This window comes from Apodemus sylvaticus, chromosome 11 (genome assembly GCF_947179515.1).
Source record: "Apodemus sylvaticus chromosome 11, mApoSyl1.1, whole genome shotgun sequence".
In the NCBI taxonomy this organism is placed as follows: Eukaryota; Metazoa; Chordata; class Mammalia; order Rodentia; family Muridae; genus Apodemus; species Apodemus sylvaticus.
In genome coordinates, this window is record NC_067482.1 from 86,128,384 (window position 1) to 86,144,453 (window position 16,070).

Here is a 16,070-nt window from a genome sequence, read left to right on the forward strand (position 1 = left end):
AACTCCACTGCGGAATTCTCTGTTTAGAAACCTGCTGGAAATGCGGCCAAGACTTAGGGAGGGCCAGCCCAGGTGCCAGGATTTGAGCTTTGAGTGCAAGCTTTTCAGCCTGCACTCGCCCGACTTGCTGGGTTTTCTGGGCTCCGCATCCTGCTGGTGACATCTCCAGCACTAAGCTCCACTGCAGGAGACCCTCGCGGCCGGTGTTTTTTTCCAACTTGGCTTGCTGTTTATTCCTGCACATGTGTGATGTCTGAGAACCCCGTTGTATACCAGACACTGGGCAAGTTGCCCCCCACCCCACCCCCGGCGTCCAGCTCGTTAATCTAGAGGGATGCTAGAGCCCGGGCGGCGCTGGGCCGGGAGGGGGCCACGGCGGGGCCGAGGTGCGCGCGGGCCGCGGAGCTCAGTTGTTCGCTGTTCTTTCTGCAGGGACGGCGACTCCCGGCTGGCAGCGGCGCGCCCCCGGGCTGTGAATGCGACTCGCTCATCGTCCGCGCTCCCCGCCCGCCCGCCCGCCGGGACGTGGTAGGGGATGCCTAGCTCCTCTGCGATGGCAGTTGGCGCGCTCTCCAGTTCCCTCTTGGTCACCTGCTGCCTGATGGTGGCTCTGTGCAGTCCGAGCATCCCGCTGGAGAAGCTGGCCCAAGCTCCTGAGCAACCCGGCCAGGAGAAGCGCGAGCACGCGTCTCGGGACAGCCCGGGGAGGGTGAGCGAGCTCGGGCGCGCCTCGAGGGACGAGGGCAGCAGTGCCCGGGACTGGAAGGGCAAGGGCAGCCGCACGCTCTCGGGTCGGGAGGCTTGGAGCAAGCAGAAGCAGGCCTGGGCTGCCCAGGGCGGGAGCGCCAAGGCCGCGGACTGGCAGGTCCGGCCTCGCGGGGATACCCCACAGGGGGAGCCCCCCGCCGCCGCCCAGGAAGCGATCAGCCTGGAACTCGTGCCCACACCAGAGCTGCCTGAGGAATACGCCTACCCCGACTACCGCGGGAAGGGCTGCGTGGACGAGAGTGGCTTCGTGTATGCGATCGGGGAGAAGTTCGCCCCAGGTCCCTCAGCCTGCCCGTGTCTGTGTACGGAGGAGGGGCCCCTTTGCGCACAGCCAGAGTGCCCGCGGCTTCACCCGCGCTGCATCCACGTCGACACCAGCCAGTGCTGTCCCCAGTGCAAGGAGAGGAAGAACTACTGCGAGTTCCGGGGCAAGACCTACCAGACTTTGGAAGAGTTCGTGGTAAGGGGCAAGCGCCTGCTGGCGACTTGGCACCTTCTATGAAGGGGCACTATGACTTTGGTTCAATAGCACCCCTCCCCCTTTTCTCTCTTTAAAGAGAATGCTCTCCCTAGTTCTTTGAGGTGGAGGGCAGTTTGGGTATCCCTTTAATATGCCCTCTCTTCAGTGCTCGGATAGTCCTTGTTAGACCAGTGTGGGGAGTCTGTATTGACTGATCAGCTATTTGCTGTAAAAAGGTTACTTTGGACCGAAGCCTTGACAGGAAGGAACAGCTTCGGGGTTATTGGCTACACTTGCAACAGGAATTCATTGCTCCTAATTTAGAAGTGAAGTGCTCAACCTGTTTTCAAACACGGTGTAAATTACCCTGCCACTTGGGACATAGTCTTTAGTTAATGGCTAATTAAGGAGGACCATTCATATGCATAAGCCATTTCCCCCAGACCTGGAGTTCAGACTAACAAAATAGCTGTTCTAAGTATCCAAAGAGTCAAAACATGCTGGAAAGCAGTTTCGAGAAGCCCAGTGTGTGGTTAAAAGTATTTTAATCTTAGAGGAATACAATGGATTTTCTTGCTCCTGATCTGCTGTATTAGGTTCCAGGCTAAGGTTCTCACATAGAGTGATTTAGTGTGGCTGTGTCAGGCTAAGAGGTAGATTATCTATCTCTGTTTTATAAAGAAGAAACTGAGGCAGAGGATATTTTAAAAATGTTCTGAAGGTAGAGCAGCTAATAGAGCAGACTGTGCCAAGTTAAGAAGTTCTACTCTATAATCTATGCTTTCACCCTTACATTCCATTTGAACTACGGTCAGTTCCTATTGGAACCTTAGGTTTGCATGGAGGCTCTACCCTGCTTGCATGTGTTGGGCATGGTTGCATTGTCTGCTTCTGGGTTAGGAACCTCAGAAATGAACTCATATCTGCACTGGCAAACACCCCAATGTAACTCTGGCCTTGGGTTTAGCATTTAAAAGACATTCTCCCCCTACCAGCAGAGATCATCTTGAAGCTCCAAACCCTAAAGCAGAAGCTGGAGTCCCCTGTAAATTTGTGGATTCCTGAACTCCATCTGTGAAAGGCAGGTGAAGGAGTGGGGTAGATGGCAGCACGTGGAGCACAGTGAAGAGGTCAGCCAGGAGGAACTGTCACAGAGAAGCTGCAAGCTATGTTACTGGCTTTGTATTTTAGTTAGGATACATGGGTTTCCATTCGGGTTTTCCTGCTGGTCAAAAGCATGACTACAACAAGACATGTGATGGCTGATATGGGTATCTTTTTGTTGTTGTTTTCTTTAAGAAGAGGAACCTACTGTCCCCATGAGCAGGGTATAGCTTCAGAGAAACCACATTCTTTGGCTTCAGTACCTTGGAGAAAGACAACTTTGATGAAAAATTTTAAGGACCCAAACTCAGAGAGAGTACTATCCTCAGAATGGCTCCTGAGTGCTGAGAGAGCTCTCCAGATGTTTTGGATTCCCAGCACAATTCTCTCAAGTGGTTTGGGTTCATAAGATAATCAGTCTTATAAGTCAAAGACAAACAGTTGTTTTTAAATTAATAACATGTGTTGCTTGTTATAGAGTTCCCCAGCACTTTAGAACAGCTTTGTGAGGTGAGCTAAGGAATTATTTTACTATTAAAAAAACAAACAAACAAACAAACTGTAACACTTCCCAGTGGAGCCATCCCTGCACCTGAAATCACAACACAGGAGAACTCAAACTTCTGTTTTCATAATTCATTGCTAAATTCTAGGAGGAAAAACAAAACAAAACAAAAAACCTGTCTTTTCCTTTTTGGGGGTGGGCAACCTCTTGTTTGATTCTTGCCTGCTAAAACTGGTTTTATATAGATTGAAATATGTTTTCAAATTCTGGGAAAGGGTGATAGGGACAAAGGAAGCAAAAGGATAGAGTTCTCACATCTTCCTTCGTTAAATAGCTTTTCATACTCTCTCTCTCTCTCTCTCTCTCTCTCTCTCTCTCTCTCTCTCTCGTGTGTGTGTGTGTGTGTGTGTGTGTGTGTGTGTGTGTACATACATGCATAGAGCCAGAGGTCAATATGTACTGTCCTCCTCGGTTTCCACCTTGTTTTTGAGACAAGGTATTTGGCTGAAGCTGAAGCTCATGGATTTGGCTAGCCTGGCCACCTCTAGAGTTCCCCTGGCTCCCTCCTCCCCCCTGTCCAAAGCATGAGGGTTACAGAGGTATGCCACAGCCTGGTTTTTATGTGGATTCTGGGCGTCTAAACTCTAATCCTCACACTTACAAAGCAAGCTAGCTGAGCTGTCTCCAGCCTGACTTTTCATTAACTTTCAGGCGTTCTTTACACATGCTGGGATGTCACATGCTTGGATACCACAAAGCTAACTTTATGTGCTTTTTATTATAATATATAGTTTACATAAAGATTTTACTCTAAGTTATGCTTGCTCCCTGCTATTGGTATCAAGTAAATTTCTAGTCATTTCTCTCATTTGGGATGGCCCATAGAAGTCATTTGTGCCTGTGACTTTTGTTTCTCAAAATTGTACAAGGACCCAACTCTTGGATGGGAGGTTCTGCAAAGGGTCAGTATGGAAGAGTGCAGAGTCAGCTTCAGGTCCTTGGAGGTTTTGGGTGGCAATGGATGGATATTTACTTTACAAATGTTCACATACTTGCATATAGCAGAGGGGGAAGAGAGAGAGAGAGAGAGAGAGAGAGAGAGAGAGAGAGAGAGAGAGAGAGAGAGGTATCTGTCCATCAGTCTATTGTCTGACATACGAGACTAATGTTCAGAACTCTTTTCCTTAGCACAGAAGGAAGGGAGCTGGAAATAGAAGGAAGGGGACTTTCTTTCCTAAGGAGCTGCAGAGCCCTGTAACAGGCTGGTCTCTGCTTTCTGACAGAGGAAATTGCTGGTCCTTTCCTGGTGGGGATTTGAAGTAAAAAGCAGATGAAACTCTGGGGCTTCCAGCTGCCAGCTGCCTGTGATATGTGGAGCATTTGGCTCCTATAACAGATCAGCATCTACTTGGTTCTGTGATTCCCTATCCTTCCACACATGTTTCCCAACTCTTTCACTGCAGACTCTCATCTCTGCCTTTTATCTCCTTTCTGGATACTTTAACCCATATCAAATCTACTACTAATTATGGCTACATATCAGTAGAAGACTTTAATGCTCAACAAAACACCTCAAAGATGCTCATGGGGACAAAGATGATAGCCTCACTCCTTCAGGTGTCTGTAATCCCATTTATATTCCTCAATAGGAGGTCAGGTTAGTAGCAGAACTGTTTACCACTGCCTCTTGATTGGATACCAGTTGTCTTGTTCTTCAGTTTATGGCAACAGCAGGCATACAACATAGAACAAGTTTTATCTGCTTTGTGCTTTTGAGGAATATTACGTGGCTAAGGTTTCCATAGCAAGTACCAAATTAAAAAAAAACAAAACAAAAAAAAACAAACAAACCAGTTTTTCTAAGATATCGAAATACATTACCTCATGGTCCTAGAGGCTAGAAATGTGAGATCAAGGCACATGTAGGCCTGATTGTGTCTAGGGTGTTTCCCTTGGCTGTACAGGGCTGTCTTCTCTGCTTATCTGCTCTTTCTTCAGCTGTTTGTGTTCAGTTTCTTTTCTCTCTTTCTTTCTTCTTTGGTGGTGGTGATTATTGTTGTTGGGGTTGAATCAGTGGCCGTCCATATGACAAACAAATATTCTAAGCTATATCCCCCAACTCTAAATTTCTTGCCAGGATACCAGTACTGTGGGGTTGTCACTCCAATGAACTCATTTTAACTCAGTTTCCCTTCTCAAAGGCTAGGTCTCCAAATGCAGTCAAATTATTAGATATTGGGATTGTGACTTGACCATGTAAATCAGAATACAGTTCACGCTGTGACACAGAGTGTCAATGACCAGAGTTCACCTTGTGGCAATGAGACCAAGGGACAAACAAGACATGTGGAGTGGAGAGGGACATATCTACATGGCTAAAGGCACAGGAAAAGGTGATGATAATTCCAGGCCCACTGAACATCAGCTTGTGCCATATAATTGTGTCAGTTCCATTGAATGCCACATTTGGAGTTTGTATGTAGCTCCTGTGGCTGCACCCTCAAGTCCCAGCAGCTGGAAGGTGACTGTGCTACCCTCCTGAGTTTTAAACATGTCCCCCATGATGATTACCATTTAATGAAGAAGCAGACTGAATTTGAAATTCATTAACAAGAAATAAGTTTGTTTCAATCTATCCATCAAGTTGTTGCTACTGTGGGAATTCTGGTTCTGAAGGATTCATGAAGGTAGAAATGGAAGTCTGTAACCATGCTCAGTATCTCATTCAAGCCAGTGGAGCTCGTGGAGCTCACTGAAGTAAGGCTGTGTTAGATAGCTAACACTTCATGTTCCCTTGCTTCGGTTAGAGAGTATCAGCACAAGGTATTCATCACTGTTAGCAGAGCAATGGGAAACTCAACTGGCAATCACTATGTCTTTGGAGAAGGGAATACAAATTGTTAGTAGGCACTGCGTGATGAATTGTCTGTTGGATCTCAGAACTGTTGAGGAGCAAAGAGGCTTGGGATTCCTGCAGGAAAATTGGATGGGGGCTACTGAGTTTAAAGCAACCTCTCTCTCTCTCTCTCTCTCTCTCTCTCTCTCTCTCTCTCTCTCTCTCTCTCTCTCAAAGATTCAGTGTCTGGCTTGCCATTAACTGTATCATAAAAATTTCTACACTTTCATTAATGAGAAGAGTAATTTTTACATGAAATATAGAACCAAACCTTCTGTCTAAATAGATGTCTGTTGCAATTTTGGATAAATGCCAGTAAAACAGACTCAATCACATTTTTAGTCTAATGGTGTTTATATTCTTTTGACTGGTATTGCTTAGCCAAAAACCAATGCTACTACTATCTACCCTACTGACCAAGTATCCTTTGGTGTGGTAGTAAGAATGGCAGTTAGATCCAGCTACTTGTACAAAAAGAAATTTATACATACTCACCCACCGGAATGACATTTAGGCCTAATAAATAACTGTATCCATTTAGCTAAACATTTATTTATATACATTTGCAATGTTTTGGATGCGAAATACAATAAATGTATGTGCCTTTTAAATTATGAAATATTGAATTGTAATGAAATAAAAAAACATTTAGTCCTAGGCAACCCATAAGAGCAAAGGGCAATGATTTAGTCAGTCACAGAACATTAGGTCTCAAGAGGTAGGCAAGACCTTAACAAAGACCTGGGGCCCAACAGTCAAATCCATCTTGAGGTTTCCCAATAGTTAGCTCATCTCTATGATATTTGCTTGTCTAAGGCTAATATCAAACAAGCGATAGTCTCATGTCAATATGTAGCTGTCTATTCCCTGTTAGCAGCTGTGGAGGGACAGCCTTAGGAAGTCATTTGCTCCCACACATGGCTCTCCCTCAACTTAGCAGTTGTTGTTTCTATAGATATTAGTCCTAATATTTTCCCTTAGAAAATGGCTACCTTTTTCAATGCCATGTAGCTGCTTATACCCTGAAGGAGTTCTGGGATCCTCATACTGTTTGCTGTCAATTCCCACTTTCTTCGACTGTAGGAACAAAGTTCTTAGCATGTAGACATGCTGGTGTGAGTCTTGGTCTGCCACATACTGCACCCTGGAACGCTTTTAGGCCTGCCTTGTTTGCTGGCAGAGTGCAATAGGTGGTACCCTGAGCATCTCTTACCATCAGAAAAAAAAATGAGAACAGTTTTCATTTATAACGCTCTGAACAGATGTAAGGGAAATCCTGCTCCCAGCACTTGTGCAGATGCTCATATGAGTTCTCCTGGCAAGATTTGTGAAGAGCCTCTGCCATGATGTGGTTTAGATCTCCCTGAGCCTCCATCTGAAGATACCCTATTTGCCAATCACAGATTAGCAATTGTGTTTTAAGAAATTTTATTCAGATTAAAATCTCCACATTGATGCATTCTGACATAAAACCCATCCTGGCAGTTACTTCCTCAAACTATTTTAACTGACATGTGCTATGTTCTGGGCTAGATCTTGGAGACTGTGTGAGAAGCAAATGAGACCCTCTAGTTGACAAACAGGGACACTGTGGTATGACATATCTAGAGGGTCTTGGTGGGAAGATCTATAGACAGAAGAAAGCCATTCTTCCTTGCTTTGGTTCAGTATTAGTAGTGATGAACTTAATTCTTAGTGACAGCTTATTTTGAAATGATAGGAGCCTCCAGGACAGATGTCCTGAGGGAAAGAAAAAGCTGCTCAAATGAAACCAGTATCAGCTATGAAAGGTAGACTTTCTACCCAGGCTGGTCTGCTCTGAACCATCCTTCACAGTACTTTTCTGACCATGTGGCTGGAAGTCCTTCTTGCTGTTCATGTGTTTCTAGGTTGATATCCTGCCAACTGGATCTCTCGTCTCATTCTATTTCTGTCAGGCATTGGGGTGCAGCCAGGACATGGCCTGGCTTTCGAATCTGCAGAAAAGGATGATGTCAGGCATCTGCCTGTGGCCTTGTGAGTTCTCTCAGAGGCCCTAGGACAGTAGAAAAGCATAAAAGCAAATAATTGAAATGCTCTGTACTTATATTTATTTCCAGTTATGACAGAACTTATGCTTTAAACAAGAGACTATTACTTTTATAACAATATGGAAGATGGGCAAAATTCTACCTTTTACAAAATACACAAATTCCTGGTTATGATAGAACACATATCCATGTTTGTCAGTATTCAATTAAAGTAACCAAATCTATTAATAAAGTCAGAGCTTTTTGATTCACAATTTTGGGAAACTATAATCCATGATTGGTTGGGCTTATTGTTTTTGACCAATGGTGAAGGGCTGTGCATATCATGTTAGGAGCATAGGGTAGAGTATAACCAGTCACATCAAAATTCAGGATCAAAAAGAGAGGGACGGCTAGGCCAAGGTTCCTCAAAGCCCTTCAAGAGCATCCTCTCAAAGGCTATGGATCTATCTGTAGATCTATTGATCTGAGGTCCCACTACCTCCCAATAATAACATTTCAGAACTGAGCCTTTAATGTATAGGTTAAGAGAGGACATAAAAAGTCCAACCCTACCTAGGAACATCTTTTGAAAAGCAAAACCGAGATGGTAAGAAAGCAAAAGACATTGGTCCCTAGAGGTGGAAATTATAATCCATAGAGCAAAGTCTGACTTGCTATAGGAGCCCTCTGGAAGCCTCTTAGCAATCATGGGTCCAGTCTCATGGGTCTAAGAAGCCATGGAGGGAATTAGATTAGTATTTGCTTTATAAATCCAGGGTCTTTCCTTACAAGGCCTTAGCACTGTTAAGGAGAAAGAGATTTGGGGTTTCTTTGGGTGGTTCCAGTTTATGCACTCATGTCCTCTTACAGGTGTGAAGTCAGTTTGCTCTTCTCAGGAAGTGTGAAAAACACAAGAATTTCTGCTTTCCTCAAGTTAACTGTTTGAAAAAAGACCAAAAGTACCTAACCTAAGCAAGTACACACAGAAGAGGTGCACCTTCCACCTAGAACCACCACAAAAAGCATCCTACACGACATGAGTTGTCTCCAAATAAACCTGAAGTAGTTGGAAGAATCAGACTCATTAACAAAAGTCAGGCAAGAACAAAACTGTTGAACCTTTTAGGGATCCTGAGATGAGAAATGGGTGCATTTAATATGAATCAAGAGATGGATGCTGAAATAAAGCATCTAGGTAAGAGATATAAATGTATCCCAGCTACTTGCCATGCTTTAAAGCTAAAAGAATCAAACGCCACATGTATTAATGAAGTGATGCCAAAAGAGGAGTATATGCCCAGTAGTCAGTGGGTTTAGCAGAAGTAGGTTTGTGATAGTTGTCCTTGTCAAATTGACTAGATTTAGAGTCCTCTAGGAGGTACACTTCCCTGGCAATGCCAGTTAGAGGTTTCCAGTAGGAGTAAAAACCTGACTGTGGGCTCCACCATCCAATGGAATGGATGACCAGTTGAAAAAAAAAAAAGGTGTGGGGTCAAATTTAATAGCAGAGTCATCTCTTTCCAACTCCTGACTGAGGATGCAATGTGACCCTCCATCTCACATACCAATGACCATGTGACCATGGTGGGATTGACATCCCCACCATAATATACTTTGTATTCAGTACCTTGAAACAAACCCTTAAGTTGCTTTTGTTCATTGCTTTGTAGCAGGAACAAGAAAAGTAACTAATATAAGGTTAGACACTGATGAAGGGTTAATTTAGTGAGTTGGCAAATAAGTATGGAGCAGACATGTGGATGGAATAAAGGAACAAGATGCCCACTGCGGAAAACAGAAATGCTAAGGTTTAGTGGTTTCTGACTAGATTGTGCGAGAAATCAGGAGACGGTTCCATGAATTTGTGGTTACAGCGTTCTGATTCAGAAAACCCAGAAAATATAGGCAAGGATAAAGGAAACTTGTCTACTTTTGTCATTCTGAGTGTAGTGAGACCAAGGACATAAGAAAGATGTTCAGAACCATGAGCAGCCAGAGAAGATATTGTATGTAGAGCTGCAGAGGGCAGGCTGACCTGGAGACCAACGACAGTAACAAAGACAGAAAGAATGGGAAAAGTGAGTATTAATCTTGTCAATGTATCCAGTACTGTCATTCAGGAAGGAGCCTGATAATCTAGTTTTGGGCAATAATGAACTGGGCAAAATGGCATATGCCTGTATTTCTCAATTAATGAGTCATCAGACTTCGGAGTGTGAAGGGAGTTTCAGGCATCAGAGAGTAGTACATAGTCTATGATTGGAAACCTACTGTATATAAAACACCTGGGCAAACCATGCTCATTGGGCATAAATGGATCCTTCACAGTGCCTGCCTCCCTGGGAGGAGAAGAAGAGTCAGATGGAGTATATATACCTATACTTGGGTTGATTTTCTTGCCCTACAGTTTGAATTAGAAGATTTAAATGGGAAAATCCTTTAAGTCCACCATTTGAGTGATGTCAGGAAGGAGGTCCAGTGGGCAGGTCTCAGTTTTTAGGCTAGATCAAGAAATAAGTGGACCAATTCAAAGGCCCCTCTGCTGCCAAAGCTGCCCATCACAGGCACCACCAGGCTCCCCTTAACCATGGGAAGTTTTTATTGTGCTTTCTGTAATGAAGATCAGAGAACTTTAAAATGATATTCTTTCTTAGTTGGTCCGCTGTACCCATCATGCACTGGGCAAGGTCTAAAGTGAATAGTGCCTCCAACCATGCAGATGTTCCACATGTCCTGCTTTCACAATGTTCTCTTATTCTTTCAAATCGTGGCTGCCCTCTACAAAGATCTCCCCATCTTATTAGAGGGATTCAAGTCAAATGCAATCAAATTACTTTCAAGCAAGTGACTGTTCCCATTAATTGCTTTTGGTGTGTAAAACCTTATGACAGTCACTTTTGAGAGAGAAAGTCCCACAGACAGTAGAAGATCTGTCTTTATTCCCCTTGGGTCAGTCAGCAGATGGTCAGTGAGACACACACCTTGTATGGATCAGGATAACCTTGAACACTGTTATATTTACCTCTTGGTAGCTAGCTATGTCAGGCATATAGAAATGTCAGTGTTGGGTGAGTTAAAAAATCAAAAAGGATTCTGACAAGGCTAGAGGAAGAGAGGTGGGTGGCCTGAGGGATAAACTCTGCTCTCAAGTCTCCACTTGGATAGCATCTTGCTGTTGGCAGAGCTTCTGGGCTCCAGGGTTCTCCAGGAAGCCACAATAATAAGATCATCTTGCCCTGGGTAGTAGGGAAGGAAGAGGAGCACACTTTAATGGTTAGGTCAGAGGAATATTGGCTCCTGTATGTCTGCTTGCAAAAGTGGCTCTCTCTGTGGGTAAGTGAGCCCTGTAGACTTTGCTGCATAGAGGTTAAGGCGTCAGACAAAAGGGCTGGGCAACCTGGAGACACTACTGGTACTTTATTCACATGTGTGCGAATGGCACAGAAGGAGGCTTACTTGGTAGAGGACAGCTGAAGGGAGTCAGCAGGGCAGACAGTGAACTGGCTCTGAGCTCTAACACAGTAATTGACAGCTGATGCACTCAGATGGACTGTAACATGACAGCCGGACTGATGGAGTCCACACTGGTTTCCAGAAGCACCACCTTTGAGCTGTGGGTGCAAGCCCTGTTGCCATGGCACTGCTCAAAGGCAAGGGGACATGTATTTAGATATTTTCATGATTATCTGCTTAAGATGAGCATGGCTTGCCATCTTACATTAAGAATGTCAAATAGAAACATGGGGCTGTTTCCTCCCTCCCTCCTTCCCTCCCTCCCTCCCTCCCTCCTTCCCTCCCCCCCCTCTCTCTGTAACACATGTACACCAGTTTCAGTGCATTGAACTTATCTTCACTTGGCTACAGATCCCAACTCTATTTAGCTTGTTCACTGTGTCACTTTCCTACCTGAATGAACACTAAACTGAGTTTATGTTCCCTGCAATGGAATCAATCCATGGGTCTTTTCAAAGCTTATTCTTTGGAACATATTTGATTTTAGTCCCTTACGTACTCAGCAAATACTACACTCGCTGCTTTACTCTCCCAAGGATTACTTAAGAGTTTGGATCTTCTGGGTTATTATTTGTTTTGTTGGTGGTGGTGGTAGTTGTGTTTTCTTGTTTTGTTTTGTTTTTGGAAAAAGGTGAAAAAAAAAAAAAAGAAAAAAAAAGGTGGTTTACCTTTCAGTGAACTTTGCAGGAAGGGCTTCTTTCATACAAGTGGGCTCTAGGTAGTTGATCATATACACATCACATAAGGGCTTAATTTAGGAATCTGTAAATGAGTAAATTAATTATTAGTATTATATAAGAGTCTCAGTGTCACCTAGGATCCCCAAGGCAGGTCACTGGAGCCTCTGAGTCTGATTGCCTATGGCCTTTGGCATGCTGGAAAGCAAAACCTTCCTATATTGGTCCTGATAGCAAAATCACTTAACCTTAGGGTCTCAGAGGCTCAGGAGCTTCTCTAGGTTTTGCAGGACCCAGCTGCTGGCCATGTTTGAAGGACAGTTGTGGTGATACCTTGATACTCTTTGAAAAAAACTCACGCACTCTTTCCAGTGACCAGAGAGGAGGTAAGGCTAACTAAAGAGGCATGCTCTTGCCAATGCTGTGGGGGGAGGGGGGTCAGAAGTGGCATACTTGCTTTTGATGCATCCATTCTGTTTATATGTCCGTAAGTCTGCAGGCATCATGTCTGAACCATCAGCAGAAGATGCTGTCTTGTTTTCATCTATTCCTCTAAGTTACTCGGCTCTTTGCTACCAAATCCACATGCCGCTCTCTACTCTTCCCTGCCCTAGCAGATTTCTCTAGGATCTGCACTGATCAGAGAGAACTGTTCAGACAAGGATTTGAAAGTCTTCAGCAATGTTGTTGGCTGGTGCTGAAGAAGAAAGCTGGGCTGCCCCACCTCCTCTCCCAGGCTGCTCTGTGAATTTGTAGTATGTTCCATGGGGCTTTTGTTTCTTCCAGACTCTCAGAAACTGACAGCTTCTGGGGACAGTTCTTAATTAAGTCCCTTTGTGTGCAAATCCATTCCCTGACAGAGAGTGGGGGACAACGAATGACAAAAATGTCTTCTCTGAAGAGCACAGGCAGCCAGGCTGAATGCCCTGTGGCTGCTTGCTTCTGCAGTGATTTGAGGGGAAGGAAGGATGGGGGTCTACTTCACTCCAATAAGGAAACATCCCCTACCTATGGAAAGGGGATTGAAACACCAAGGGAGAGCAGAGCTTGTCTGAGACAGCCCTGTTGGATGACTCTCCATCAGAAAACAAGGGGTGCCTGCCAGCTTTCCGGTGACTCACATGGACTGTTGCTCCTGGACAGCATTGAGGGAAGTGGGTGAATAGTTTAGTAAGTCAACAGGGCAGAATGTGGAAGTAGAGTAAAACTGATGAAAATGAGTCTGTAGTCAGTGGTGTGTGTGTGTGTGTGTGCCTGTGTGTGTGTGCGTGCCTGTGTGTGTTTGTGTGCCTGTGTGTGTGTACCTATATTCTGATTCCATACCAGTGAAGATGTTTATCTATAGGCCAGACCTGAGTTGAACATCTGATTAGCCTCGCTGGGTGTGGTTTCCTCTCTCTGTCATAGCAAATTCAAAAGAAATCACTTCCACCTTTTGTTCCATCTCTAAATAGTGCAGTTCTCGCTTGCCAGAAGTTAGGGAGACATCCGCACAAGAAGAACACCTGGCAACTTTTCCTGTGAGTGTGAACTGGACAGGTTTGGGAGACTGAGTTGCTAGAAAGGACACTTTCGCCACCTGCTGACAAAACTGAGGCAGTGGTTTTGAGCGGCTATTAGTCCACCAGAGCCAGTGGGAAAGGCCTCCGTTTCCAGTTCTTGCCTTTACCAACTGGCTTGGAGTCTGAACTCCTTGGGATAACTGAACAGCAGGGAGGAACAGTCCAAATTCCCACATGGGAGCTGGAAGATCATTAGCTGTAATTTATGAACATTTCCTTTAGCTTGTGGCCCCTTAAAATCTGAAATTGCTTGAAAATAGTTCTATGTATCAGTTTTTGCTTGGGCATTTGTTGGACTGTCCTGGTCTTTGGGTTTCTCAGAAATCCCATTACTGTGGGAAATTACTCAGTGATTTGGTGGTTTTCCCCACAAAGACTGGCCAGGTTTCATTTACCCCAGACAGGAAGGAGTCCCATAACATCAAGTTATAGGGAAGGTCACCTTATCTTTGCCAGCTCTCTGGCTTCTTGCCTTGCTTCTTGTTACAGAATCCAGCCAACTGCCTGAGGTGTTACAGGTCCTGTGTTTTCTTGGGAGCAGCATCTTAGCTTCCATAGCTGTGAATAATTGTCTTCCTCTTTACAGCCCCAGTGGTGCTGGAGGCTTTATGCTTGACAGATGTCCTGTTCCAGCTCCTTCAGGATCTCTGGTCATCATAGGTTCCCTTCTTTGTTCTGTGTCTTAAGTGTCTATTCCCTATCAGAACACTTGAATGGCCCCTGTACTTGTAGGGTTCAGTACTATAGCAGAGGTCAGCTTTTTCCCAAAAACATTTGGAGTCTTCAGAATCCATCCAGGCTAGCAAAAACAAAAAACAAATAAACAAACAAAAAAACCCTGCTAGGTCACAGTTCTCAGATACCTCTCCCCAGTCCTGGGATACTACTACTACTACTACTACTACTACTTCTTTCTTCTTCTTCTTCTTCTTTTCTTCTTCTTCTTCTTCTTCTTCTTCTTCTTCTTCTTCTTCTTCTTCTTCTTCTGCTGCTGCTTCTTTTTCTTGAGATTTTTTGTTTGTTTTTCTATTTTCAATATTCTTTGTTTACATTCCAAACAATTTCCGCTTTCCCAGTTCCCCCCTCCCCATAAGTCCCATAAGCCCTCTTCCCTCTGCCCCTTCCCCAATCAACCCCTTTCCACTTCTCTGTCCTGGTACTCCCCTACAATGCTGCATCAAACCTTTCCAGGACCATGGCCTTCTCCTTCCTTCTTCTTGGGAATCATTTGATATATGAATTATGTCTTGGGTATTCAGAGCTTCTGGGCTAATATCCACTTATCAGTGACTGCATTCCATGTGTGTTCTTTTGTGAATGAATTACCTCACTTAGAATGATATTTTCCAGTTCCAACCATTTGCCTAAGAATTTCATGAATTCATTATTTTTAATTGCTGAGTAGTATTCCATTGTGTAAATATACCACATTTTCGGTATCCATTCCTCCATTGAGAGACATCTTGGTTCTTTTCAGCTTCTGGCTATTATAAATAAGGCTGCTATGAACATAGTGGAGCATGTGTCCTTATTGCATGCTGGAGAATCCTCTGGGTATATGCCCAGGAGTGGTAGGGTCCTCCAGAAGTGTCATGTCCAGTTTTTTGAGGAACCGCCAGACTGATTTCCAGAGTGGTTGTACCAGCTTGCAATTCTACCAGCAGTGGAGGAGTGTTCCTTTTTCTCTACATCCTCACCAGCACCTGCTGTCTCCTGAGTTTTTAATCTTAGCCATTCTGACGGTTGTGAAGTGAAATCTCAGGGTTGTTTTGATTTGCATTTCCAAAGAATCTGTAAGGCAAAGGACACTGTCAATTGGACAAAATAGCAACTAACAAATTGGGAAAAGATCTTCACCAACCCTACATCCAACAGAGGACTAATATCCAATATATACAAAGAACTCAAGAAGTTAGACTCCAGAGACACAAACAACCCTATTAAAAAATGGGATGCAGAGCTAAACAAAGAATTTTCACCTGAAGAATTTCAAATGACTGAGAAGCACCTGGGATACTTATGATGCACTCAGCTTTTGACTCTTTGTCCTTGACTGTCTTCCTCCCACCCATGGTTCCTTGTTTCCAACAGTAGAGATGATTAGGCTTCCCTGTGATGAAAGTTACACTTTCATTCCCTCTGAACTGTAGCTTGCCCTGCAGACTTTTGAGTTCCAATGTCTGAAAGTTCATCTCCAGATACACTGAAAATGATGACTTCCTTACTGGAGTCCCCGGTAATACCTACAAACTGAGCCTAAGCAGTTATAAGTGGTTATTTGTGGTAGTGGGTGGTTTTGCTCTTTGGAAAACTAAATTTTGGGGCCTTCATGAAAATATAGAGCTGGAAGGACTTGGAAGAGATGATGAGAAGAAAACCTAGCTGAACAGAATTTCAGAGTTTACCCAGCACTCCTATGACAGGCTTAGCATTGTGAGTTCAATCTAGTGTAGACTAAGAATACTTAAAAGATTTGCATTTGAATTTCTTGTCATCCCCTAAGTAATAGACAACTATTGATAGAATACTTGGTACAAGTAGGTAGTATACGTCACCTGGAGATCAGTTTAATC

The 16,070-nt window shown here is 44.2% G+C and overlaps 1 protein-coding gene across 1 annotated transcript in view; it reads left to right on the forward strand.

The window, feature by feature from the left end:
- Positions 1-535: 535 nt before the first annotated feature.
- Vwc2 (von Willebrand factor C domain containing 2) overlaps positions 536-16,070 on the forward strand; it is a 146,093-nt gene continuing 130,558 nt past the window's right edge. Inside the window, exon 1 of the mRNA XM_052198979.1 lies at positions 536-1,228. Within this exon, the coding sequence (XP_052054939.1) occupies positions 536-1,228 (693 nt within the window). The remainder of the gene's footprint in view (positions 1,229-16,070) is intronic.